This window comes from Chiloscyllium plagiosum, unplaced genomic scaffold, assembly GCF_037043375.1.
Source record: "Chiloscyllium plagiosum isolate Xiang-an unplaced genomic scaffold, Cpla_swu_hap1 HiC_scaffold_12, whole genome shotgun sequence".
NCBI classification, from domain to species: domain Eukaryota; kingdom Metazoa; phylum Chordata; class Chondrichthyes; order Orectolobiformes; family Hemiscylliidae; genus Chiloscyllium; species Chiloscyllium plagiosum.
In genome coordinates, this window is record NW_028270150.1 from 60,233,302 (window position 1) to 60,260,912 (window position 27,611).

Here is a 27,611-nt window from a genome sequence, read left to right on the forward strand (position 1 = left end):
TTGGACTGGGGTTTACAAAGTGAAAAATCACATAACACCAGGTTATAGTCCAACAGGTTTATTTGGAAGCACTAGCTTTTGGAGCGCTGCTTCTTCATCTACAGCCACTGAGAAAGGAGCAGCACTCTGAAAGCTGGTGCTTCCAAATAAACCTGTTGGACTGTAACCCAGTATTGTGTGATCATTAACTCAAAATAATATACCATACTTTAGCATAGTATATGTTATAAAATATTCTTCTCATTTTAGTGAGTTTTTTGAATGTTGTGTCAGCATGATTTTATGACTATACTTTCTCCTTGTTTCACATGATCTCTAATCTACCACCACTTGTTTAAAACTCCATAATTAAAGTTGCAGGTATGGTGGATGGTTGCAGTCATCACTGCAGGTATGCTGAGAAATTGTTGGAATTACTCTCATTGACTTTGCATTCAGGTGTACATAGTGGGATCACCATATCAGTAACAACGGTGTCTGCCATTTTAAATGTAGCTTAGTACTGGCTTCAATGGGGAAAATTAATTAGCTGGTCCGTATTAATGAAACACAGGAGGATTACTCTCAGTGCGCACTAATCAGCCTTCAAGGTTTTACAGTTGCCATCAGTTAGGTTAATATTGATGAACAAGTGTCTTTTGATATGATAGGATGTTAAAGAACTAGAAATAAGATGTCTGCAATTATTCTAGTAAAGGGTAAGTTATTCATGTAATTTCTGAGAACGAAGGTTTCAAGTTTTTTAAAAAAGCTCAATTACATTTTCTACATGGTGATACATAATATGTGATAAAACTGCCATGAAAATGGGTGAAGGCACATAGGTTCTTTGTTTTGAGTTATCTCTGATGAATTCAGTTAGGGCATAGATAGTTAATGTATTTTTGAAAAGCAACAAAGTAACTTTGTAAGTTTCGGGTCTAATGCAGGTTATAAATCCTTAGAAGAGATGTGGACTGAGGTGGACAAAGTCAGAAGTCACATGATACCAGGTGAAGTCACCTGACGAAGGAGTAGCCCTTAGAAAAGAGCTGATTGTCTGGACCCCTAGGCATAATTTCTCCTTTCCAGGAGAAGATGCAGATTTTCATCACTTACAATGGAACAACTTTCAGGATGCGTTCAAAGGAAGATTAGGGTAGGAATAGGGCAAATCAAAGACAGAAGTGGGAAGTTGAGTGTGGACCCTGCGGAGATTGGAGAGGTGCTAAATGAACATTTCTCATCGGTTTACATTCAGGAAAAGGAGAATATTGTAGAGGAGAAGAATGAGATATGAGATATTAGACTAGAAAGGATCGAGGTTAGTTACGAAGAGGTATTATCAATTCTAGATGGAGTGAAAGTAGACAAGTCCCCTGTGCGGATGGGATTTATCAGAGGATTCTCTGGGAAGCTAGGGAGGGGATAGCAGAGCCTTTGGCTTTGATATTTGAGTCATCGTCTACAGGTTTAGTACCAGAGGACTGGAGGATTGCAAATGTTGTGCCCTTGTTTAAGGAGGGCAGTAAAGATGACCCAAGTAATTATAGACTAGTGAGCCTTACTTCTGTTGTAGGAAAGGTTTTGGGAAGGATTATAAGAGATAGGATTTATAATCATCTAGCAAGCAACAATCTGATTTCAGATAGTCAATATGGTTTCGTCAAGGGTAGATTGTGTCTCATTAACCTTACTGAGTTTTTTTGAGTAGGTGACCAAGCATGTGGATGAGGGTAGGGCAGTTGACGTGGTGTACATGGACTTCAGTAAAGCCTTTGGTAAGGGTCCACATGATAGGCTGTTGGAGAAAATGCAGAGGCATGGGATTGAGGGTAATTTAGCAGTTTGGATTAGAAATTGGCTTTCTGAAAGATGGAAAATATTCAGCCTGAAGTCCGGTGGAAAATATTCAGCCTGAAGTCCGGTTACTAGTGGTGTGCCACAAGAATTTGTTTTGGGACCACTGCTGTTTGTCATTTTTATAACTGACTTAGACACAGGCATAGGTGGATGGATTAGTAAATTTGCAAATGACACTAAAGTCGGTGGAGTAGTGGACAGTGTGGAAGAATGTTACAGGTTGCAGGGAGACTTGGATAAACTACAGGATTGGGCTAAGAAGTGGCAAATTGAGATCAATGCAGCTAAATGTGAGGTGATTCACTTTAGGAAGAATAACAGGAAGGCAGAGTACTGGGTAAATGGAAAGATTCTTGGCAATGAGTCGTGAGTTCATGCAATGCCCTGCCAGTAGCAGTGGTGGACTCTCCCTCTTTATGGGCATTTAAACGGGCATTGGATAGGCATATGGAGGATAGTGGACTAGTGTAGGTTAGGTGGGCTTGGATCGGTGCAACATCGAGGGCCAAAGGGCCTGTACTGCACTGTATTTTTCTATGTTCTAATGTGGATGTGCAGAGGAAACTTGGAGTCCATGTACGTAGATCCCTGAAAGTTGCCACTCAGGTTGATAGTGCTGTTAAGAAGGCATACAGTGTGTTAGGTTTTATTGGTAGAGGGTTGTGTTCCACAGCCGCAATGTCATGCTGCAACTATAAAAAACGCTAGTGCAGCTGCACTTGGAATATTGTGTACAATTCTGGTCATCATGTTACAGGAAGGATGTGGAAGCATTGGAAAAGGTGCAGAAGAGATTTACCAGGATGTTGCCTGATCTGGATGGAAACTCTTATGAGGAAAGGCTGAGAGACTTGGGTCTGTTCTCATTGGAAAGAAGGCGGCTAAGAGGGAATTTGATAGAGACATACAAGATGATCAGAGGATTAGATAGGGTAGATACTGAAAGTCTTTTTCCTAGGATGATGACATCAGCTTGTACAAGGCAGTATAACTACAAATTGAGCGGTGATAGGTTTAAGACAGATGTCAGAGGCAGGTTCTTTACTCAGAGGGTGGTAAGGGCGTGGAATGCCCTACTTGTCAATGTAGTTAACTTCGCCACATTAAAGAGATTTAAACAATCCATGGATAAGCACATGGATGATGCTGGGATAGTGTAGGAGGATGAGCTTAGAATAGTTCACAGGTCGGTGCAACATTGAGGGCCGAAGGGCCTGTTCTGTATTGTATTATTCTATGTTCTATGTTTTAATAACAGCAGCAAGGAATAAGTTGGGCTGTATCCTAGCTCCAAGTCTCTCTGCATATTTCTCACTGTGATGCTTTCATACTTGAGTTAATTTATTCTTGTCTTTGTGCTACAGTACAGAGTTGGCTGCACTAATGATAGAAGAGAAAATGAGGTCTGCAGATGCTGGAGATCAGAGATGGAAATGTGTTTCTGGAGAAGCGCAGCAGGTCAGGCAGCATCTAGGGAACAGGAGAATCGACATTTCGGGCATTAGCCCTTCTTCAGGAATGAGGAAAGTTTGTCCAGCAGGCTAAGATAAAAGATAGGGAGGAGGGACTTGGGGGAGGGGCGTCGGAAATGTGATAGGTGGAAAAAGGTCAAGGTGAGGGTGATAGGACAGATTGGGGTGGGGGCGGAGAGGTCGGGAAGAAGATTGCAGGTTAGGGAGGCGGTGCTGAATTTGATGGATTTGACTGAGACAGGCTGGGGGGAGGGGAAATGAGGAAACTGGTGAAATCCGAGTTCATCCCTTGTGGTTGGAGGGTTCCTAGCCGGAAGATGAGGCGTTCTTCCTCCAACCGTCGTTTCGCTGTGGTCTGACGTTGGAGGAGTCCAAAGACCTGCATATCCTTGGTGGAGTGGGAGGGGGAATTGAAATGTTGAGCTACAGGGTGGTTGGGTTGGTTGGTCCGGGTGTCCCAGAGGTGTTCTCTGAAACGCTCCGCTCACTAATGATAGAGGAATGGGCATCACTGGTATTTTGGAGCAGAGCCCTCTAAATTGAAAATGGTGTCAGTCCATTAAAGTCTCTGTCAAAATGTTTGATTGGGAACAACCTTGACTGGGGATGCAACCCCTACACATGTTACTGAAATGAATGTAGCTGATTCAATAACTTTGCTCTTGCTGTTTAAAGGAAAATGTTCCAGTATTCCACTGTCTTTTTTGCTGGTAGTGCAATATCACTCTGTATACTGAGATACAACATCAGCCCTGTCTGGCTTCTTTAATACTTGTTTTCCTTATATAATTATTTTCTGGGGTGTGGGTGTTGCTGGCAAAGCAAACATTTGTTGCACATCCCAAAATGCCTCGAAAATGATATCCTTCCTTATAACTCCATCTTGGGATTTTGTACACAGAACTCATGAAATGAACTACTGAACGTGAAGTTCAGTGGACTGTACTTCTTAGACCAGAGGAATTTGTATGCTTTTGGATTGATATATAACATATATTTTGATTCAACATCAATAACCACTTTTACACAAAGATTTAGCACAAACCACAGACTAGAACGTGTTATTTGCCCAATATTTGGGTAAATATGACAAAACCAGAGTACAGAATCAGAAACTCAGCCTCAGTACCTTGGGTTATTACTAAGATACATCATATCATATATATCGGAGACATAATCTCGTTTTTGGTAACTAAAAGAATACATATTCCACTAAACATTGGCTCAAGAATATATATAAACAGAGAGAGATAGTTAACAAATAAGTAAGTGAAGTGTAACTATTTAGTTCAGGGTTAGGTTAACCAACCGTATGTTAAGGACATTTTTGTTGTCAAAAATCATTTCCTCTGGAGCCACAGGAATCATAATCAACATCACAAGAAGGGGACAGGGATTTGTCAGCACCCCCTGCGGTCTAATGTACAATTCTCATTCTCCCAGCTCCACATTTTTAAAATTTTCATAGTTGGCTGTGGTTTGCAATAGCTTCACAAAGGTTATTATTTTAATATATCAAAGGTGATCCTATCAATTTTTGGCATTACTTCTGGACACATTATTATTACCAACATCAATGTTATACGTAGCACACTTCGAGGTCATAATGAAGGCACTCTGCATGGTTGAAGTTTTAGGTCACTGCATTTGAGCTAAGTCTTTTCGTATCCTAGACTGAAGTGCATTTTTCTGTAGCTTGTGAGAAAAACTAACAGAACCAATATCCTTGACTAACTAACAATCTTGACTATCCAGATTAGGACTGAAAATGTGTTGCTGGAAAAGCGCAGCAGGCCAGGCAGCATCCAAGGAACCAGAGAATCGACGTTTCGGGCATAAGCCCTTCTTCAGGAAGAGCTTATGCCTGAAACGTCGATTCTCCTGTTCTTTGGATGCTGCCTGGCCTGCTGCGCTTTTCCAGCAACACATTTTCAGCTCTGATCTCCAGCATCTGCAGTCCTCACTTTCTCCTATCCAGATTAGGAGACTAACACTGAGTAAATTGTGAATTCATACAATTTATCACTGCACAAATAAGACAAATTTTACACCTGTTACCCTGAGGGTCTTCTGCAATTGCCATGGCTGAAGACTTTTTTTTTTAAATCAAAGATAATTTCCTCTAAAGCCACAGGAACCATAATTAAAGTAACTGGATGAATTGCTGTAATGCATCTTGGAGATGATACATACTGTAGTCGATCTCCATCCTTATAGAGACGTACGGCATGGAAACAGACACTTCAGTCCAACTTATCCATGTTGATAAGATATCCGAAATAAATCTAGTCCAATTTTCTAGCACTTGTCACATATCCTTGTCTGTAGTTCAATTATTGCACCCATTGAAATTCTCTATATATAAATGTCTTAAACTTCTTGCTGTTGTTACTGTTCACTGAAGCATTCTAGATCATGCATGGACCTCTATGGATTAGGAGTGACTTACTGCAGGGTATCCAGCCTTGGCCCTCATCCTGCAGCCAGCGAGTGTGTAAGCAGTGCAGAAAATATGAAAGATTGGTGGAGTTGCAAGTTGGGGGGTGAGGTTGAGGAAGGAAAATATTGCATGCATCACTTTGAATGGATGAACGTGAACCTGAGTTTGAAGTGGTCAAGTAGCAGAGATTGAGTGGATTAATACATTGGAGCGCAAAAGGACATTGATCTTCTGGCCATTTCTCCACATGACTAAGATTGCTCTAACTTGGGTCAGGCTGGCATGGTCAAGGTGGAGGAAGCAGTCCTATCTCTGCACTATCCTGTCCAGAAGGACCTCCAGGCACTTCACATGAAGTGGGGTGCCAATTTTCCCATCTGCCAAATATAAAAAGGAACCAGTGTGGGTAATTACCCTTTGGGATAACATCAGCAACCGATGCATACAGTGAACTTTTCTTAAACTCCTGCGCATTTTGCAACATAACTTAATTGCCTGCTTGTTCCCTTGCTTCAGTTATAACGTACAGTAAGTAAAGCATACATGTATAGAATGAAAACCCGAGGCAAACTACTAATGCAAGTATTATACATTCTGGGTGAAAAGGCGTGGAGCAGGTATTGAACTATATGCCAGATATATGCAAAGGCGTGAATCTTGCAGTCAGAAAAATGGGTCATCATATACACAAATTTGAAACTGTGACTTTAGCATGAGACAATGTGGAACATTATTTCACGAGTGCTAGTTATGAGGATGTTTTCAATCCTTACTGTTCGACTGTCTTCTTAATCTGCAAGCTTCCTTTTAAACTTGCATTGTGCAACCAGCCCACTGTTGTTAATGAATGAAGATAATGCAAAATAAAATGCTGAGTCAGCAAGTTCTTGAAAATAAAGGGAAGGAAATTCACATCTTTTGAAACTGTGCTTCGTAAAAGCTGATAAAGGTTGTTTGCATTCATTACTTGAGAAAAAAAATTGTAACAGGATGAAAAATGTAACCTTTTAAAAACAATTTTAACAAAAATGAAATATTTTGACAAGACATAAACAACTATATCTTGATCGAGACAAAAAGGTGGAGATAAAACAATATTAGTAGTTTAAGATAGCTGTTACCAATCAGAAAGAAGTAGTTCGTCAAAGGAGTTTTCCCACAGCTCACAATAATCCCATACTACTACAGGTAGCCGAGCTGAGAGAGAGGTGACTGTTTCTCATAAGACTTCTGCTTTTCACAACTCTTTGAAAATACCACCTAGAAATTCTTCCTCAATGGACCTACTTCTTTTCTAAATTATGCAGAGGATGGAGGAAAGAACTGAGAAATTTTGAGGTGAACAACATTATGCTTATTATGCAACATATTACAGTAAAATCTTGAAAATACTGGCGCAATATAAATCTAACGTGCCTAAAATTGCTATATTAAAAATGTAGTTACATTATACATCATAGTATAAATAATAAATGGAGATACCCTAACATTAATGTTCCCCTTAACTTTTGTAATCTACATCATAAAAATAATTAAATGTCACTATATGATAAGCTATTGCACAATCTTTACTCACTTACCTGTATGGACAAACATGTGCTTCACATAGTTTTGTTTTGCAGTGAAGGTTTTATTACAAAGAGTGCATTCATAGGGTTTCTTTTCAGTTTGTCCACTTGTACCCTGCATTGTTGACTGAGATTGTTGGGGGTGCAACTGTGTAGTAAAATTTGTAAGATTGGGTTGAGGAACTGTTATAAATTGTGTTTGTTGGCTTGTCAGTGGTTGTGGCAAGGTGAACTGAAACAGTTTGCCACTGGTAGTGCTCTGAGTGGTAAAAAGTGTTGGTATGTACGTACTCCCAGCAGTGCCAATGACTGGAGTAGTGCTGGTTAAGGTCAGTGGCATTCTCAAATTGGTGGCTAGGGTATCTGATTGCCTCAGATAAAGCTGAGTAGTTGCCAGAGGCTGAGTGCTTTGTGTCACTGAAATCACAGAGTTGATTGCAGCTTGTTGCAATTCCTTTTCATTTGTAATGTTTCCATCACTATTTTGAGGCCCTGTGATGTCCATTTCATTTTCATAAACCTTATCTGGGGAAGAAGGATTCACACTGCTCGGCTGCTGGCTGTCTTCAGCAGGAAGTTCATTCTGCTCAGTTAATCTTGCATCTGATTGTCCCACTCTGCTTATGCCAGCAATGAAGTGTTGGTCAATTGGATCTGTTTCAGTCCCATTGGAAGAGCTAACACCAGAGTCAAAGCTTTCCCCTTTTGGCTCACTCTCCGTACCTTCAGCTTGGTCAGTATCTTCATTGCACTCTTCAGATTCATTTTGCTCTGAAGTGTTTCTTTTCTGTTGCCCATAGTAATCGTAATCATATTCATCTTCCGCCTCTTGCTTGATGTGGATATTGCCCGCAATAGTTTGGATGCGAACTGGTCGCGGCTGCTTGCGGCAATGTGTAGTTTCCGGAGTGGAAAGATATCTCTCCATTTGCTGCGTTCGTTCTTGTATTCTTGTTATCCAGGCTGGATCAGTTAGATTCTCTTCTCTCTGCATAACTAGCTGTGTGCTGTGATGGCTAATCACTGGAGCACTGTAGTGGGATCTCTCTCCTGTGCCATTTTGTACTGGCATTCCAGAGCAGGCATAAAGGGAGGAATAAATTCTTTCAACATTACGCTGGGAGTGGGCTTGTACATAGCCAGATTCAGTATCACTACTCTGACCTGATGAACCAGATTCTGGTGTTCCTCGTGGTGTTACTTGGTTCGAGTCCCTTGTTGTACAGTAACCACTGCTCACCACTGTTTGAGAGACAATACGGGTGCATTCATCGATAACTGTTTTGATCTGCAGTATGCTGGCTGCTGTGAGGATTTGTAAGGCTTCGCTTTGGGATACTCGGAGGACTCCACTGTACATGAAATCGATCAACTTCTGAACAGACTGCACTGAGACTACAGATGGGATCTCAATGTCACTGTAGCCCAGAAGAAGTTTGTCTTGGAAGAAGGGGCTACCAGCAGCCAACACACAGCGATGAGCTCTGAGCATGCTCCCATGGATTCTGACGGTCACATCGCAGAAATGGCCCCGGTTTCGCTGCTCATTTAGTGTCTCAAGCACAGAGTTGCTGAAGTTGTGAAGGTTGATGCTGTGAATGCGCTCTGTCATTCCCTTCCCATTGATATTACCTAATTTTGAACAGAAAATACCTTCATTTTTACAGCCTCAGAAAAGTTAATCAATGACCTGTGCAGAGATAGCATTCTACTTTGAGTTAACATCCAAACATCACAAATGCAAACAGTTTTAAAAAAAAGTAACACTGCTGCATTCAAAACATAAATATTAAAAGTGCATTGATAAAATTTACTTGCCACTAAAGTTCTGAAATTAATGTAGAATACTGTTTGTCTAAAATTATCTGATAGTTAAAACATAAAATAAATATAAACTAAAATTGTTTGGAAACTCTAGACTTGAGACTGAATAAAACACAACAGTACAATTGAGAGGGTCATATGTCAAATCACAGGAACTAAAGTCAAGTACATTGTTAATCTTCTGAATGAAAAGGTTAGAAGCATTGATTGATAATGCTTAGAATGATCTAATAGTTATGTATACAATTCAGTTTAATCTTTTTTGGTCAGCTGATACACTAGCAGTAAATGCCAGCACTGATGTTGATTATGCATGTGCTCTAGAACCATGGCGCATATTGCAGGAGCTGTGATACCATTTCAGGTTCTCAAAAAATATGGTTAGGATATTCTACATACAGAATTTATTCAACCCTTGTAAGAAACTATCGAATACAGTGATAAGATTAATTCTATGCGATCCCCATGAAACAGTACTTCAGCATTTTCAAGGAGTCAATTTCTTTAAAAAAAAAGGCGAGGGCTTTTTCTTTAATCTCATATACAATTCTCCATTTATAATGTGCAAAACATGAACTTAATTCAAGTATGTAAGAGAAAAGGACTCAGCAGATAATGTTCTACTATTTTCTTAAATAGAAAGATGTTGCAAATTAACTATGTACTCATTGTTGTGATTATACTAAACATTTAATAAAGAACTATCAACATGTATGAGGAAGAGGGGAGAAATGATGACATACACAAGAACAGAAAGAGAAAGGGTTGGAATGATTACAGCCATAGAAAATAATTCAGATGGCAAATTGAAATTCAAGTTTAAGTGAGTTCTGATATCCAAATCTAGGGATTAAATGTTATAACTTGAAACAAATCATTTCTGGGTTTATTACACCGCACAGGAAATATACTAACATTTCTGGAAGTGCACTGATCAATCTTTCTTCTCTCCCTCTTCCCTGGGGCTAAAAGAGGGGTCAATAGTCATTATGCTCCAGGAAATTAACACATTATACAATTACAGGATTATTGAGATTTAATCTGCAACTGATTACTGGACATAAATTCCGTTAAAGAAAAATACACAATTAAGAATATTACAAGGGCAGAAGTTCCTCACCACTGCAGATGTAAGTGGCCACCATCTTGAAAATCTCCTTGTGTGAAGAAAGAAATTCATGGGCCATCTCCTCTTTTGCAATTGAGCATATTACTGAAATGATTCATGGATCTAAGATGTTTGACTGTACTGTATATGAAAACAAGAAAACAAAGTGTTCAAAATCTGTAGATCTCCAATTTTGTACAGCACTGAAGACTGATTCTACCAGATATACAAAATCACATATCTACGATCTATTTAAAATTCTTAGCCTGGCACAGAATATTTACAGTTATTCAGCCAAGGAGGCCAGGAATTTTATTGTTCACTTCTATCATGAAGATTCTCAACATGGTGGTCAAAAACTGAGGATGAAGAAAGCTTAATGCCAAGAAAAACAGGCTAGAAGTAAACTGGGCAATAATAAATGCCTGTTCTTTATAGATACTGTGAGCATAGCATGATACATAACAAATCATAGTTATGAAAATGGGGTTCTGAAATCAAATTAAACTGACAAAGTACTTTCAGTTAGTACTTTTCAATTAAATAATATTAGCCAATAAAACAATCTGAGGTATCTAGTGGGCCACAACAATAAACACTGCATTACAAGTTATAAATTAACAACTCTGATTAGAATTCAGTCTTGCAAATTTGGCATATTTTCAATGTTAGTTTTGATTACTTATTCATGCCAATGGGGTAATGTACATACAATTTCAACAAAATTAAGAAACATAGCAAAAGACAAATATGGTGTTAGTCTTACATAAATGTTGAAGACATCCAGCTCTACCTTACTACCACTTCTCTTGACACTCCACCATTGCCAAATTATTAGATTGCTCAATAAACATCCAACATTGCATGAACAGAAACTTCCTCCAGTTAAATATTAAGCAGACTGAAGTCATTGTCTGTGTTAGCTGCTCTCAATTCTGCTTCTTAGCTACTGACTCCATCCATCAGCCTGGAAACTGACAGTAAAACTAATTTACAATCTTAGTGTTATATTTGTCTGCAAGATGAGCTTCTGATCACATATCTCTGCCTGCTTGTTCCACCTCCATTACATGGCCCCCGCCTCAGATCAACTGACATAGAAACCTTAATTTATGCCTTTGTTACTCCGACCCATCATCGGTTACACCCCCTATTTTCTGTCTTGGTAAACTTGACAGCACCTAAAATTGTTCTGCCCATGGCCTTACTCTTATCGGGAAGTCTCCTTTCACACATTAACCCAATGTTCACTGCCATACAGTGGCAAGGATCAAGCAAAGCATGGATTTTGAAATGTTCATCGATCCTCTTGAAAAAAAAACTCTCCATTGTCTTGCCTCTTCCTATTTTCATTAATCTCCTCCAATCCCTCAGTTTGTGATATCTGTGCACTTCTAAATCTGCCTTCTTGAGAATCTACATTTTCATAAAATTCACACACAATACAAATGGTCATGATTTATGACAAATACATGATTTAAATACATCAGTACATATGGATTGTTGCTTTGTGTTTATATGGACGTTGGAGACCATTAACACTCAACTGAAAGTAGACTCCTTTTGAAGGAGAGAAAGCAAGTCAAAACTTATTAATAGAAAAGAAAGCAAGAAAGTTGATTTTTTCTGTTGGACACAGAAAAATACAGCTAACTATGATTCATGAATTTACACATTTATAATGAGAGAATACTGATTCAAAAAAAGGAGAGAGAGAGAGAAGGTTGGGTATTAAGAGCAGTACTTGAGATTACTTTTGCCAATTGCTTCACCATTGGTGGCTGTGCGTTCAACTCTAAGCCCTAAGCTCTTGAATTTTCTACCTATTTAAGCTGATTGTCTACCTCACCTTCATTCTTTAAGCCCATTTCTTTGACCAGGAGTTGGTCAAATGACCTCACCTTGCCTCATTTCATCCAGTATTAAACTTTACATCATGATGTTCTGGTGAAGCATATTGGGACATTTCATTACATTAAAGACAAGTTGTTATATAACTTTCACAAGATGATAACATCACTGTCTATTCTGCATTTGTTGTCCAGCCCTAATTGTCTTTAAGAAGATGGTTCTTCAGAATCTGCTTTCTTGTGGTGCAGCTCATGTGGTGTAGGTACATCCATAGTTACATTATGGTGAGGAACTGAATCTGTCTAAATCTAAATTGCATATTGGTGAAGAGGTTATCGAAGAGCAACTCTCACTTGAGAGCACTGTTGACTCCATCACTTTGCTGAGGATTGAGAGCAGACCGTTGGTGTACTAATTGATTGGGTAGAACTTGGCTTGCTTTTTTGTGGACAGGACTTACCTAGGCAACTATTTGCATAGTTAAATAAATGCCAGTGTTCTGGCTGGACTGGAAAAGCTTGAAAAACAGCACAGCTAGTGCTGGAGATCAAGTCTCCTGTACTATTGCTGTGATATTGTCAGAGCCCATATCCATTCTAGTATTCAGAGTCATGAACTATTTCTTGATATCACAATAGAGTTATAGAGCTGTACAGCATGAAAACAAACCCTTCGCTCCAAATCATCCTTGCCAATCAGATATCCTAAATAAATCTACTCCCATTTGCCAGCATTTGGCCCATATCCCTCTAAACCCTTCCTATTCATATACCCATCTAGATGCCTTCCAAATGTAATTGTACTAGCCTTCACCACTTCCTCTGGCAGCTCATTCCATACATGCACTACCCTCTGCTGAAATAAAGTTGCCTCTTAGGTTTTTAATAATTCTTTCCCCTTGCACCTTAAACCTATGCCCTCTAGCTTTGGACTCCCTCACCCCAGGGGAAAGACCTCGGCTATTTAGCCAATCCATGCTCCTCATGATTTTATAGGTGTTTATAGGTTTCAAATGACAAATGCATGGATGACGTTTTCCGCAGTAGCGTGGAACAGGTAGAATGGACGTGGGTGATGCAACAAATTTGGAAACTTTTTCTTGACGATGGATAGTATAAAGGGCACAGAGTTCTACTGCTTTGGTTTGAATAATTTTCCAAAAGTTTGTTAGCAAATGAATCAAACACAGAATGAAGAGGAGTTCAGGAATGTTGATTTGGGACTGCAATCCGGTCAGTTCTAACTGTAGTAAACAGCAGACCACACTCAAAAGAGCCAAATGGCTTTCTGCTGCTCCCAATTTATATGTACGAATGATAGTCGTAGGCGCACTTAATGATTGTGGGTACAAATGTCATCTCTCAAACATTAAATGATATTTTGACATAGTAGATGACTACCTGGTGTAGAGTGAGGGACGTCATGAGCTGGCTGAAAGGATATTAGAGAGGGAGGAGCAAATTACTGCAGATGTTGGAATCTAAAATGGAAACAAAAAATGCTGGAGATCACAACAGGTCAGGCAGCATCCACAGAAAGAAAGCAAGCTAACATTTTGAGTCTAGATGACACATCATCAGAGCTGAAGTAAGGATATTGGAGAGGGTAGGGTAATGATCCAGTTATTTGATCCATGCCAAGAAACAGAAAATAATATGCTTGAGAACTTGTTTGGAAAGTAACAAAAACTAGGAGCTAAACTATAGGACAGGATTGTAATGGTTATCAAAGTCACATGTAAATTGATGTAGGGATAAGCAGATTAGGCAGATGAACATGTAGCTTAAGGAGTGGGGAAGAAGAGGGGTTCCATTTTATGGGAAATTGACATCAATTCATGATCAAGCTTGAATGGTACTGGTGGGATGAATTATTTCTGAATCTGGCTGAGACCATATAGAATTACAGAATGGTTATAGTAAAAAAGGCCTTTGGCTCATTGGTCTATGCTGGATTTCTGCAATTTAAAAAAAAATCATCCATGGGATGTGGTTGTTACTAGCTGGAACAACATTCATTGCTCATCCTTATTTGCCCTGAGGGCAGTTAAGAGTGAACCACATTGCTATGGGTCTGGACACACATGTAAGCCGGGGACATATGTAGGCCAGACCAGATATGGTGCTTCCCTAAAGGACATGAGTGAACTACATGGGTTTTTCCTGACAATCAGCAATGGTTTCATGGTTATCATTACATTCTTATTTCCGGATTATTTTTGAACTCAAATTCTATCACTTGTCATGTTGGAATTCGAAGCCAAATCCCCAGAACATTACCTTGGTCTGGATTAATAGTCTAGCAATAATACCACTAGGCCATCTCAGCTGATCACTTCCCTGTCCTATTTCAGTAATGCTGCAAATCTTTTTCAAAATTAAGACAATTATCCAATTCCCAGGGTCTTGGTGGAAAGAACAAATAAGGCAGTCATAGAAACTTTAAACTAGCCAAAACGGATTGGAAAATAATGTGTGTGAGAGGCCGTCCGTGCGTGTGAGCATGCGGGGGGTTACAGGGGTGCGGTGCATTCAGGTGAGAATAGTATTATAATAGATCCAAAAGAAATGAAAGAGAGTATAATTAGAGGTAGAAATTGTGCTTTAGGTGCTACATGTAAAGGAAAAGCAAAAAGATAGCAAAGCGATCAAATTAGAAGTGTGTTGCACAGGCATTGTGGTTTAAATTGCACATAGTTTGGGATACATAGAAGAGCACATCAGGAAGGTGGTAAATTTCTTGAGTGCATCCAAGAGTTTTGCGCAAAAATATGTTGCAGGTATATAAAGGAGGTTTGCTATACTAAATTGCATAATAAGCAATGAAGCAGATTTAGTTCACAACTGAATAATGTGTGAATATTTATCTAAAACAACTGCAAAATGACTTAGTCCAACATAAAGTCTGGAAGACAGAAGTGTGAAATAGCTGCTAAGATTCAGGCAAGAGCTGACTTCAATGCACTGATACAGACACTGTCCACATTATCTGGGCAAATCTGTTAGTGGATAAAACGAGAGATTACTGGGAGATGTTCAAGTGAGAATTTATGATACGTTAATTTATACCCCTAAAGGCAAGAACTCAGTTTAAAAACAAAGCCTTGAAACTAAAGAGCCAACAGACAACATAAAACAGTAAAATTACATTCCAATACAGAAAGAAGCACAGATCCTGGTCAATGGGAAAGATACAAAAAAGCACAGCAAGAAGTGATAAAAAATGTAAGAGCTTGAGGGAAGGAGAGCAGGAAGGAACTTGCAAGGAATATCAAAAGTAACAATTTTCCTGACATAGTGGGATAAGGAGGTTGGTCAGGAGCAATCTGGGCTCCTTGAAAATTAATAACAGTCATACTATCAATGAAAATAAGAAAAAGGTGGACATGCTGAAAAATCAGTTAAGACGGCATTTAGCATGCTTGCCTTCATTGCCCAGTCCTTCGAGTACAGGAGTTGGAACATCACATTGTGGTTGTACAGGACATTGATGCCCCCTTGGAGTATTGTGTGCAGTTCTGGTCGCCCTGCTGTAGGAAAGGTATTATTAAACTGGATAGGGTTCAGAAAAGATTTACCAGAATGTTGCCAGGAATGGAGGGTTTGAATTATAAAAATATGCTGGATAGGCTGGGACCTTATTCACTGGAGCATAGGAGGTTGAGGGGTGACTTTATTGAGGTTCATAAAATCATGAGGCAAAGATAAGGCGAATAACAAGGGTCTTTTCCCTAGGATAGGGGAGTTCAAAACTAGGGAGCATATTTTTAAGGTAAGAGGAGAAAGTTTTAAAAAGCATATGAAGGGCAACTTTTTTTTTTATACAGAGTGGCTTGTGTGTGGAATGAATTGCCAGAGGAAATGGTGGATGCAGGTACAGTGACATTTAAAAGACATTTGAATAAGTACATGAATAGGAAAGGCTTGGAGGGATATGGGCCAAAAGTAGGCAAGTGGGATGAGTTTAGTTTGGGAACATGGTCGGCGTGGACTAGTTGGACCCAAGGGTCTGTTTCCATGCTGTTTGATTTTTTGCACCAATGTTTACAGTACAGTACATCCCAGATATCCCAATGATATGAGTATTGAATCGGAGACAGGGCAAACAAAAAAAAGTTATGAAGAAAATAGTGGCAGTTGAAAGTCAACGTACAGAACTAGATTATTTCCATTTTAATACTTTGAAGGAAGTAGGTGAGGACAACACAGATGTCCTTCCCATAATCTTTCAACGTCCTCTTGATTTGTGTATCTTTTATTTAGATTGGTAAAATGCATATGCTACACTGCAACGCGAGAGAAGAAATCCAGGGAATTGTAAACAAATAAGCAAAACATCTATTGCCAGGAAATTACTGGGGTCTAGGTTAAAAGACAAGATGATTGAACATTTGAACATTTTCAGCTGATCTAAGAAAGCCAGCATGGATTGGTAAAAGATGAAGCATGCTTGATGAACCTGATTCAATGTTTTGAAGAGATGACAAGAGGTTGGGAATGTCTGTGTATGGCACTTGTATTGTTGCTGTGGTTCTGTTCGCCGAGCTGGAAGTTTTTGTTGCAAACGTTTCGTCCCCTGGCTAGGCGACATCATCAGTGCTTGGGAGCCTCCTGAAACTCATCCACAAACTCCATCAACAAACACATCGACCTGGACCCAATATACCAACCACTACAGCGGACAGCTGAAACTGACAACCGGAAGCGGCAGGGACAGACCACTATAAACACCGGAGGAAACATCAAAGAAGCGCTTTGCAGGAGGCTCCCAAGCACTGATGATGTCGCCTAGCCAGGGGACGAAACGTTTGCAACAAAAACTTGCAGCTCGGCGAACAGAACCACAGCAACGAGCACCCGAGCTACAAATCTTCGCACAAACTTTGAACTTGTATTGTCTTCCAGATTTTCATAAAGTCCCTCCTAAGGGATTTGTGTTAAATTTGAAGCTTTAGTAAATCATTGGCCAGGAAACTGCCAAGAGAAATGATGAATTCTGGATGGACACACCAAACACAGAATTATAGCATGGCCCTTGTTACAAAATTCAGACAATCAGTTCCATACCAGTTCTTAGCAAGAACTATCTAGTGCTGTAACCTGCACTTTTGTGGCAGCTCTGCAACAGTTCCCTTACCTAACTTCCTGTTAAAAGCCCTAACTGAACTTGTATCCATCATCTTGCATCCTGCAGTGTATTCCAGATCATAACCACTTGTTGTGAAAACAAAATCTCTTTATTTTGTCTTTGATCCACTCTGTTGTGACTCCACACAATTATGAACAGCTGCCTCAAATTCAAACTAGTTATTCTCAAATGAGAATAACCTCAACTTCTCCAATCTATCCATGTCACTCAAGTTCCTCATCCCTAGTACCATTTTAGTAAATCTACTAACTCAAAGTCATTCACATTCTTCGTCAAGAGTGATGCCCATAAATAAACAGCATATTCCAAATCTGGTGAAACCATTTTTATGTCAACTTTCATCATTAATTCCTTACTATTGTACACTATGCTACCTACAACAATTTGAACCCATACATCCAGTTTTTCTTTTCTCTTTCCGATTTTTTTTTCTTGTGGATATTTTTCTACCTGCACCCATTTTATGACTGTTCCTGGGAGGAAGCACAGAAGCATAGTACAGATTTACTACATTTGATACTCCCACCAGGGTTGACTAAAGGAGAGAGTACAAAAACTAGGGATGCTCCCTGGAATTTAGAAAGTTAAGGGCTGATTGATTGACATTTTCAAGGCATCAAGGGGAATAGATAATCTAGATAGAAAGAAATGATTCCTGCTCAGTGGAGAGTTTAGGATGAGGCGGCAAAATGTTAGTTTAAAAATTAGAGCTATACCTTTCAGGAGTGAAATGAGTGAACCCTTCTATGCACAAAAGGGTGAAGTTTGAAAAGAAGGAATTCTTCACTGGTTGCAGTCATATCCAATGCAAAGGAAGATGATTGTATCGATTGCAGGCCAATTGTGTCAAACCCAGAGCGTCATTGTAAGGACTCATTTTCATCTGCTTAATAAATAAACTTCGCTCTACTATATGGTCAGAAATTGGGATTTTTTTTGATAATTTGTAGGTCCTGACATAACAAAACAATCAATAATGAAAAAGGGATTCATCTGAAACATTGACTTCTACATCACATTATGCGACCTGGCTTGCTGTGTTCTTCCAGCATCCTGCCTGTCGACATAATATTAAACATAGCAAATAACCACCTCCCCATGATATTTAATTGTTATACCATCTCCAAATCTTCCACCATTAGGTGCTGGGGTTAAGCAAAAGAACAATCTGGAGATGATCATTGATCAGAAAATTAATTAGACTGGCAATATAAATACTAAACCTATAATAGCAACTCAGAGGCTAGATATTTTGTGAGAATGATTAATTGCTTGACTCCTGAAAGTTCTTCCATCATCGAAAAGGTGCAAGTCAACAGTGTGAAAAATATGCTCTACTCCCTGGATGAGTACAACACTGCTGAATTACACCCTCGATCTCTCTACTTAAACAACAGTGGGGGAAAAAAAAACTTCCCTCTTGGGAAGTAGAGATGGACACTGATTGCTGGTCATGCCAGCAACATCAATATCCTATGTATGGATTTAAAAAAAACCACACATTTTGGTTTGTTACATGTTTTGTTTTCAACCGTAATTCATTTCATGCTCTTTTAATACAGAAAAACAATTACTTTCAGGAAACATTTAATTTATAAATTACATGCCATGATGAAATCCTCAAAAACTATTCTACTGCAAGTGGCATGTGAGGGTTGAGCACACTAGTTTATTAAATTTCCTTTCCATTGCTGTTAAGGTGTGGAATTGCATTAATTTGGTCCCATTTTTATCTTTCTAGCTGTAGCTGAGATTTACTACAATGGCTTGTGCTCTCACTTCTTTACCATTACTTCCAGCATCCCCGAGAATCAATCCTCAGCATGCTCCTTTTTAATCTATGTCATCAAACTAGACCAGTCGTACACTGATGACACCAAGGTCTCACTATTACCTCTGTTGACCTTGCTACTCCCTCTAAATTGTCAAACTGTTTGTCTTATATACAATTTCTTTGGATGACAAATTCCATTTGCTAACCACCAGCTGCATTCCTCTCTCCTCTGGAAATTGTCTCAAGTCAAATCAGACTATTCACAATCTTGGTGTTAATATTTAACCCAATGGTATCCTTCTGCCACAAATTTGTCTCATTGCTGAAACTGCTTTCGAACCCTTAACTCCACTCCTGTCCAAACTCATCCACTGCAAAACCTTTGCTGATGCCTTTGGTATTTGTGGCACTGACCATTTCCAATGTACTCCTTGCTAGCCTCCAATGTTAATTAGTCTCTGTAAGCTTCAGATCATCTAAAACACTGCTGCCCACTTTCTAAATTGCATGAAGTCCCATTCATTCACTGTCTCTCTGCTCTTGCAATATCTTGACTTTAAAATTCTCTTCAAATCCTTCTATTGTTCTGATTTCCAGAATCTTTTCCATTGTACAACAAACCAAGATATTTCTCCATCTTCAATCCTGGCCTCCAATATTAGTTATTCCACTATTGGGTGGCTGTACCATATGAAGGCCAAAAACCCTGAAACTGCATCTCTAAATATGACTTCTTTTCTCTTACGTTATTTGCAAAACGTAATCTTTACCAACTGCGTGTTCACTTATCCTAATACTTACTTATGTAACTTGTGCCAAAAATGCTCCTGTGAAATACCCTGGGATATTGCATTATGTTAAAGATGCTACACTAATACAAATAAAAACAAAGTGCTGGAGAAACTTGGCATGGATAAACTCGACATGGTTGACTGCATCAGTGGAGAGAAAAAAAGTTAAAGTTTTGAATCCAATGCAATTCTTCTTCAAACAGAACTTTGAGTTCCAAAAAAAAGTCATAAAACACTCAAAACAGTAACTGTGTTAATTAAGGGTATATAAATGCAAGATTATCAATAATAATTTCAATAAGAATTTCAAGAGAATTTTCTTGTCCTAGAGAGTGGGTAAAACATGGAATTTACTACCACAGTCCCGGAGCAGCTCACAGGCAGCAGGTCCCACAGCAGATAGCCCAGCAGGCCCTGGAGGAGACCGGATGGGGAGGCCAGTCCTGGAACTTACCTCAGGAGCAGCTGAGTGCCAGTACGAAGTGATCTGGAGGCATGGAGCAGAGCTGGGATAGCTGTTGGACTGGGGTCTCGTGGGCAGTCAGACCACGTGTAGAGGGTCTGCGCTGATCTGCTACAATGAAATTTTTTTACCTGACTGTAACGTCAATCCTTTAACAACGTCTTATTTCTAACTTTTTTTTTAAACTCTAAAATAATGCAACTACTTTTTATTCCTCTTTTGTATCCAAGATTTGTACCTTGGTACTTGCATCAAAGCAGGCACTTACAAGAGGCAGACATTGTAAATGCTTTTCACTGTACTTCGACAACGGAGTACATGTGACAATAAAGATTAGATTAGATTAGATTAGATTAGATTACTTACAGTGTGGAAACAGGCCCTTCGGCCCAACAAGTCCACACCGACCCGCCGAAGCGTAACCCACCCATACCCCTACATTTACCCCTTTACCTAACACTACGGGCAATTTAGCATGGCCAATTCACCTGACTTGCACATCTTTGGAGTGTGGGAGGAAACCGGAGCACCCGGAGGAAACCCACGCAGACACGGGGAGAACGTGCAAACTCCACACAGTCAGTCGCCTGAGGCGGGATATGAACCCGGGTCTCTGGCGCTGCGAGGCAGCAGTGCTAACCACTGTGCACTGTGTGTAGAATAGAATATAAAGGATATTCTATTCTATTCACAGACAATAGTTGAGGCAACTTGCAAAGATGCACTCAGGAGGAACCTACATTTAGGATATGGATCAAAACAGAAGGATGTATTGGTTAAATTATAGGAAGAAGCCTGGGTAGGTAGTGGCCAGAGAAACAAACACTGGCATGGACCTCCTGAGCTTAACACCTGTTTCTGTGCTGCGAATAATATATACTATGGAAGTGTTTCTGGTTTTGTTAATTGCCTAATTTGATCAGTGCCAGGCTGACTGATATATTATGAAGCTTTAATGCAATATGACATTTACTTGTACTTTCAGCTATTGGATGTATTACTCATTCCAAAATACAATTACGTGCAGCCATTTAAACATAAAAATCAATAACAAAACATAAATATTGTAACAAAAACAAATTTCTGGAAAGTCTCAGCAGATCAGGCAGTATCTGGAAAGAAGTCAGAGTTCGTGTTTTGAAGAAGGGTCACTGGATCTGAAACCTTAACTGTGATTTCTCGCTATAGATACTGCTAGACCTGCTGAGATTTCCTAATAATTTATTTTTATTTCAGATTTCCAACATCTGCAGTTCTATCAGCTTATTATATAAATATTGTATATACATACAATCAGCAGAGAAGGTGGATAAAGCAGCCGTCTCTCTGAATTTCCACCTGAAGGACTACAGACTTCTGTCAGGGAAAATTAGTCCTGGAACATTGTCTGTTTCCACGATTCTCATTCTTCAAGGACTGCAGTTACTCCAACTCCTTCATTACTCAGTGGATCGTTACTTTTGCTAAAAGAAAATCAAATAGAAACCATGCACAAATCTTAAATTTTGGAATCAGTAATTCAGTCTCTTCAACTAGCAGCAACTTCAGAAAATGCAAATAAAACTGAGTAATAAATAATGCGCATCTTTGCTATTATGCATAAACTGTTCTTAACGATTACCACACTGTGCAGAATTGTTTGCACCACTGTCTGTTAACCAATTTTATCAACTGTAATTTTCTATAAGTGGCATCACCAGGCAACACATTTTCCACTAAGGCATTAAGCTGGTCCTAAAATATTCATCACTATATGTCAAAAATAAGTGAAAATTCAAATTATCCATCCTACTTTTGAGCATATTCAATGGTAGATTATAATCAGCGCTGGCTACAGTTTATAATTTTTAGTTTGGGCTCAGAAATTCAAACTATAATTCCCACTCAGGAATATAGTAGATAAGCTTACTTACTCAGAGTGTGCTTGAGCAAGGGGGCAAAGAGCTACTACACCCAGACAGTATTAACTTAAACTTGCTTCAGTGTGGTGGGAGAACAGGATGATAGGGCTAAAGCAAATCAAAAATAAGATGTTTGAGAATTTCCATAATGATTCAGTGGGTCACACTGATGCATGATTGAACCATAACATGCTTTTATCCCAGGTTCTATGCTGAATGGATCTATGTAAATAAAAATGGCAATGAACTTAGCACAATTTAAATTCAACTTCTCTAAGATGGTAACTGAGAACAATTGATCTATATCCTAGCATATGAATGTTAGCCAGCAACTGCTGAAGGTAGCTTGGATTTGATAGTGACTGCTTTCACTTTGGAGTGTTTACTAAAACTTTATCCCCAGCTGAAACCACTGTGATAGATGGGATTAAACAGCATTAATGTTTTTCTCAAACCCAAAAAGAACACTGGAAAGGAAAAGCACAGGTAATTTTATCCTTTCCCACTTCTTTACCATATCCTTTATACAATGCCCCCAAAAGGTAAAATCATTGGATATTTTGAATCAAAATAGGCACTGTTATAAAAACAGAAACATTACTTCACTGTAAGCTTTTAAACAAGTCTGGAACAAAGCATTAAAGTAACTAAAGGTTTATTTGAAACATTTCTTTTTCTTTACACCCCATTTTGCAACTCAATGTTCAAGGCTTTATTCACATTTCTAAAACTAGATTCAACAATAAAATTTAGATCCAATCTTTTAAAATAATAGGTTAATGAAATACAAAAATGTTTTTCATTTACATTACTACACATGAAGTATTGAATTCTATAATAAAAATTTGTTTACTCTAGATGACAGTAATAAATACAAGTCTTTAAGGTAACATAAGCCCTAAAATTACCTCCTAGATAATTTCTTTCCTACATCAATTGCCATTCCACTCTCTCAAGGAGAGTGTTACTTTCTTGGCAACTGATTGGCTTGATGTGAAAGAAGGGCACTGTTTTAATAGAAAATGTTTTGCAAAATATTTCTTTAGCTGTGTGCAAGCTAAATTCCAAAAAATATACATAATTAAAATGATATTAACATAATTACCAAACCCATGGCTCAGCAAATCTCAGAATTCTTGGAGGAGACAAGTCCTATAGGTTACCTTGCCATGAGCTTATAGATTCATCAACCAGGATTCATTTGATCACTTTGCTTTTGGGTGCTTCAAAAACATTTCAAATAGGTAAAGAGAATGCACCTCAAATGTTCATTTATGGGGCCCCTCCTGACAATGAAAAATGTTTTTGCAAACAAAGACATAAATTAACCCAATAATGTAACGTCAATGTTGTTAAACTATTTGATTTCTTATGTGCTTAGCATGGTGATGATCATGTTGTAAAATGGCTGGAATTATACATCAAATCAGCGTACACAAAATAAACAGCTAACATAATTCTCAAAAAAATTCCACCAGATGGCACTGTGCTGAATGATATTCAATATTAATTATGCACTAGATGGCATTGCATGTCATTTAACACTTTCCTCTTTATATACATGCTTAATGCTCCAGATAAACTGTTTTCAATTCAAATTCAAAATGGCAGTTGTGTAATTATTACTTGCCTACTGAAGAAATATGCAAATTTTAAAGTAAATCATTGAAAGCGAAATACTTGGAAATATTTGGGAGACTTGGTGGGACTAAAATAATAAACACAAGCCTTTTTTCTTTCATACTGCATTTATGGTGCAATGGTAACAATGACAATATGTGGATGCATAGGATTAAATTTATGACAGTCAGAACTCTTTGCTAACTGACTTTATTCAACAAAGTTCGCCTTTTTATTAGCAGACTACCCATTAATTGGAAAGTGGTGGACAGCGTGAAGACTGCAGCTAGAATCAGAATTTGAGAGAACAGGTAGCCGCAGTGGTTGGTACAATAGACCAGACATTGAATTTGAGCCGAGAGGGGAGAAAGAAGAGTAGAAAATCAACAGAGACAGAGAGTGCAGTAGAAAGAGCGAAATACTGCTGTTCACAATTCTCCTTTACTTTTTACAGTTCCTGTTGCCACAAATCTACAAAAACTCTTTCTCCTTCCTTTAGAATCCCACCTTAGACTTCATCTTCCATTTGAGCAACGAGTACCATTTCCAACTTGTGTGACCTTAATATACACTTTTCTTCCTATTTTCTAATTACTCATGATATTTAATCATCTCCTGTTCTGCATATCATCACAGATTATTTATTTCCTTTCTACACTTTATTCTTTGCCTTCATCCCTCCAAATAAGCTGTTCATACGTAAACGTTACTGAACTGCAACACTAGCTCTACCCCCTCCTTACTTCACAGATGCTCCATGACCTCCTGTTATTACTATTTCTGCTGCATTTCCATTTGAAGTGAAACCAATTTAACAATAAACTTTATTTTAATGTGCAATTTGTTAATTCAGAAGTGATAAATGTTGTTAAATAAGGTTATAACAGATCAGTTTAACTTACATAATGGATAAATCATAGCAAAGCCTTCCTGGCATTTGGTTTTGCAATGTCATTGGTTTGTTGCATAAATATTAAAATGTGATTAGAATTGTTTTGGTATAATGTAAAATATTAAAATAAGTGATTAGAATTGTTTTGGTATAATGTATAATGTTTTGTAATAAAGTGATGCTGAACTTCTGCATGAGTTGGCACTGAACTTCTATATGAATCATTACACAAAAACAAAAGAAGATGATCCCATACCTTGCCTTTCAAGGCTTTACGAATCAAATAACTTTTAATTTTTACATTATAATCATTTAACTCAATTACAAAACATAGTCTTATTCCAAGACTAACATCATGCTGGAAAAAGTGAGGACTGCAGATGCTGGAGATCAGAGTCGAGAGTGTGTTGCTGGAAAATCACAGCAGGTCAGGCAGCATCCGAGGAACAAGAGAATTGATGTTTCGAACATAATCCCTTGATGCCGCCTTACCTGCTGTGCTTTCCCAGCAACGCACTCTCGACTCTTGACATCATCCTGGAGAAAGCAACAAATTTCATGAGCACACCATCACCAATACAGCAATGTATGCAAAGTGTCCTGCAGCATTTCACCAAGGGTTCTGGATGTAACTTTGCTCGCCGAGCTGGAAGGTTCATTTTCAGACGTTTTCTCACCATACTAGGTAACATCATCAGTGAGCCTATGGTGAAGCACTGGTGTTAGTAACTCGCTTTCTATTTATGTGCTTAGGTTTCCTTGGGTTGTGATGTCATTTCCTGTTCTTTTTCTCAGAGGGTGGTAAATGGTTTCCAAGTCGATGTGTTTGTTGATAGAGTTCCGGTTGGAATGCCATGCTTCTAGGAATTCTCATACGTGTTTCCGTTTCACTTGTCCTCAGATAGATGTGTTGTCCCAGTCAAAGTGGTGTCCTTCCTTATCTGTATATAAGGATACTAGTGAGAGTGGGTCATGTTTTTTCGTGGTTAGTTGATATTCATGTATCCTGGTGGCTATTTTTCTACCTGTTTGTCCAATGTAGTGTTTGATACAGTTCTTGCAAGGTATTTTATAAATGACATTTGTAAATGACAAATCTTCTCAAAACTCGCTTTCATCAAGGGTCACTGATCAGCAGGAGTTTCCAAACAAATGGCCTCTACCACACAGATGAATAAAAGGCAGCAGGCATGTAGAAAAACACCATTTAGTAAGTTGCCTTAAAGTTATATACCATCCTGACTTGGAAACACAATGACTTTTCTTTCCACTAATGCTTGGTCAACCTACTGACACTCCCTCCCATAACAGTACTGTAGATGCACCTGTACCATATGAATTTCAGCAGTTCAAGAAAGTGGCTGATTACCGCCTTCTCAATGGCAGTTAGGGATAAATGTTGATGGTGCAAACAACATCCCATAAACAAAAACAATCAGCTTTTTTTAATCCCATGAGTCCTTTCAGCAGCGATTCATATTTATGTTGTTATTATGGAGGTTGCAGAGCTGCAGAGTTTTCTTTTCTAGCCCCACTCTTCCACGGATCATCACAAACTTTAAATTAGTAATATGGACAATTACATAAGTTGGGTGTCAGGTTCAGTTTTGAAAACAAGGTTTCTTTAGTCATAAAAGCTTGTTACCAAAACCAAACTTTATTCAAATAAAGATGCAAAAATTATTGATCACTTGGATCATGTATGTGTATAACTACCCTTCTAAAAAACAACTCATAAGTCTGAAGAGGAATGAATTAAAAAAAAAACTGAAAACTGTATAGTGTATTATCTTGAAGTTCATTTGTTGTGTAGCAGTTAAATTCATAAGTTAAAAAAAAGGTCATGTATAGTCCAAAACGGTATTCAGATACTGATATTATTCTGCATATACAAGCTGCTGATACTGGGTTTCTTGTTGGAATTGTTACAGCTGGCTGAACTCCCTTTCCTAGAGATGGTGGAGTAGATTCCAGTGAATTCTTTTCCACAAATCGTCCATAAGCAGTAAAGAAGAAAATTTCTACTGGAGGTTCAGCTCACACATTTTGCAGAGAAGAGTTACAAATAAAGAGAAAGGGAGCAATAGGCTGTTGCTCTTCAAGCAAGTCATATTTTCTCTGGTGTTCAAAAACACAACAGTCTTATCCTACTCACAAATTGGGCCATGTAACCTCCCTATGAAAGTTCTCTAGACTGTATGACTCCATCTGAGCTCATTACTCCATATAGGTGTAATATTTTTGCTGTTTCATCAAATGCATTTTCTTTAATTAAATATATCTTGTTTAAAATTTCAATTTACATTTAAATGGGTTGACATAATCTTTTAAAATCAGTATTTGAATCACATTATTTAAGAGCAATATGTTCATAGAAGACTTTAGGTTCCTCTTTTCTTTTGCTTCTTATCTATTTTCACACTTCTATTTCTCTCACTTTATTCCCTTTTTAAAAGAATTCCTCTCTACTTTCTGAATTCATCTTGTTGCTCAAATTTCATCAATATTACGACCACCCTTAATCCTTTTTGTCTCATTTTACTCTCAGTTTTAGCTCCTGTATTAAAAAAAATGATATACTGGCATTGCAGGCAATTCAAAAAGAGAGTCATTAGATTAACTCTTAGGCTGAAGGGGTTGACTTATCAAGAACAGCTAAATCGGATAGGCCTTTATTCACACAAATTCTGAGGGGGCCTAACAGGGTAGATGTTGAGATGATGCTTCCATTAGTGAGGGAATCTCAAATTTGGAGGTGTAGTTACTGAAAAGAGAACACTAATTTAAAACAGAGATGTGAAGGAATCTTTTTTCCCAGAGAGTAATGAATTTCTTGAACTTATCTACTCCGGTGAATTGTGGAGGTTAGATCACCAAAAATATTTAATGAGTCAGTGGATTTTTTTTTGAAATATCA

At 38.4% G+C, this 27,611-nt stretch overlaps 1 protein-coding gene across 16 annotated transcripts in view; it reads right to left on the reverse strand.

The window, feature by feature from the left end:
* The window catches only part of LOC122555094 (zinc finger and BTB domain-containing protein 20-like), a 339,090-nt gene that overhangs the window by 49,535 nt on the left and 261,944 nt on the right, over positions 1–27,611 (reverse strand). For 14 of the 16 annotated variants that reach the window (XR_006313160.2, XR_006313163.2, XR_006313162.2 and 11 more), the window contains 3 exons: positions 21,573–21,744; positions 10,267–10,395; positions 7,335–8,954 (listed from right to left, as the gene is read on the reverse strand). Coding sequence is in view for 13 of the 16 variants with exons in the window: in XM_087992869.1 (XP_087848995.1) it covers positions 7,335–8,954; positions 10,267–10,333 (1,687 nt within the window). In the remaining 3 variants the exon portion in view is untranslated. Of the gene's footprint in view, positions 1–7,334; positions 8,955–10,266; positions 10,396–13,505; positions 13,586–21,572; positions 21,745–27,611 lie in introns of all 16 variants that reach the window. The other 2 variants (XM_087992865.1, XM_087992875.1) reach the window with 2 other exon arrangements.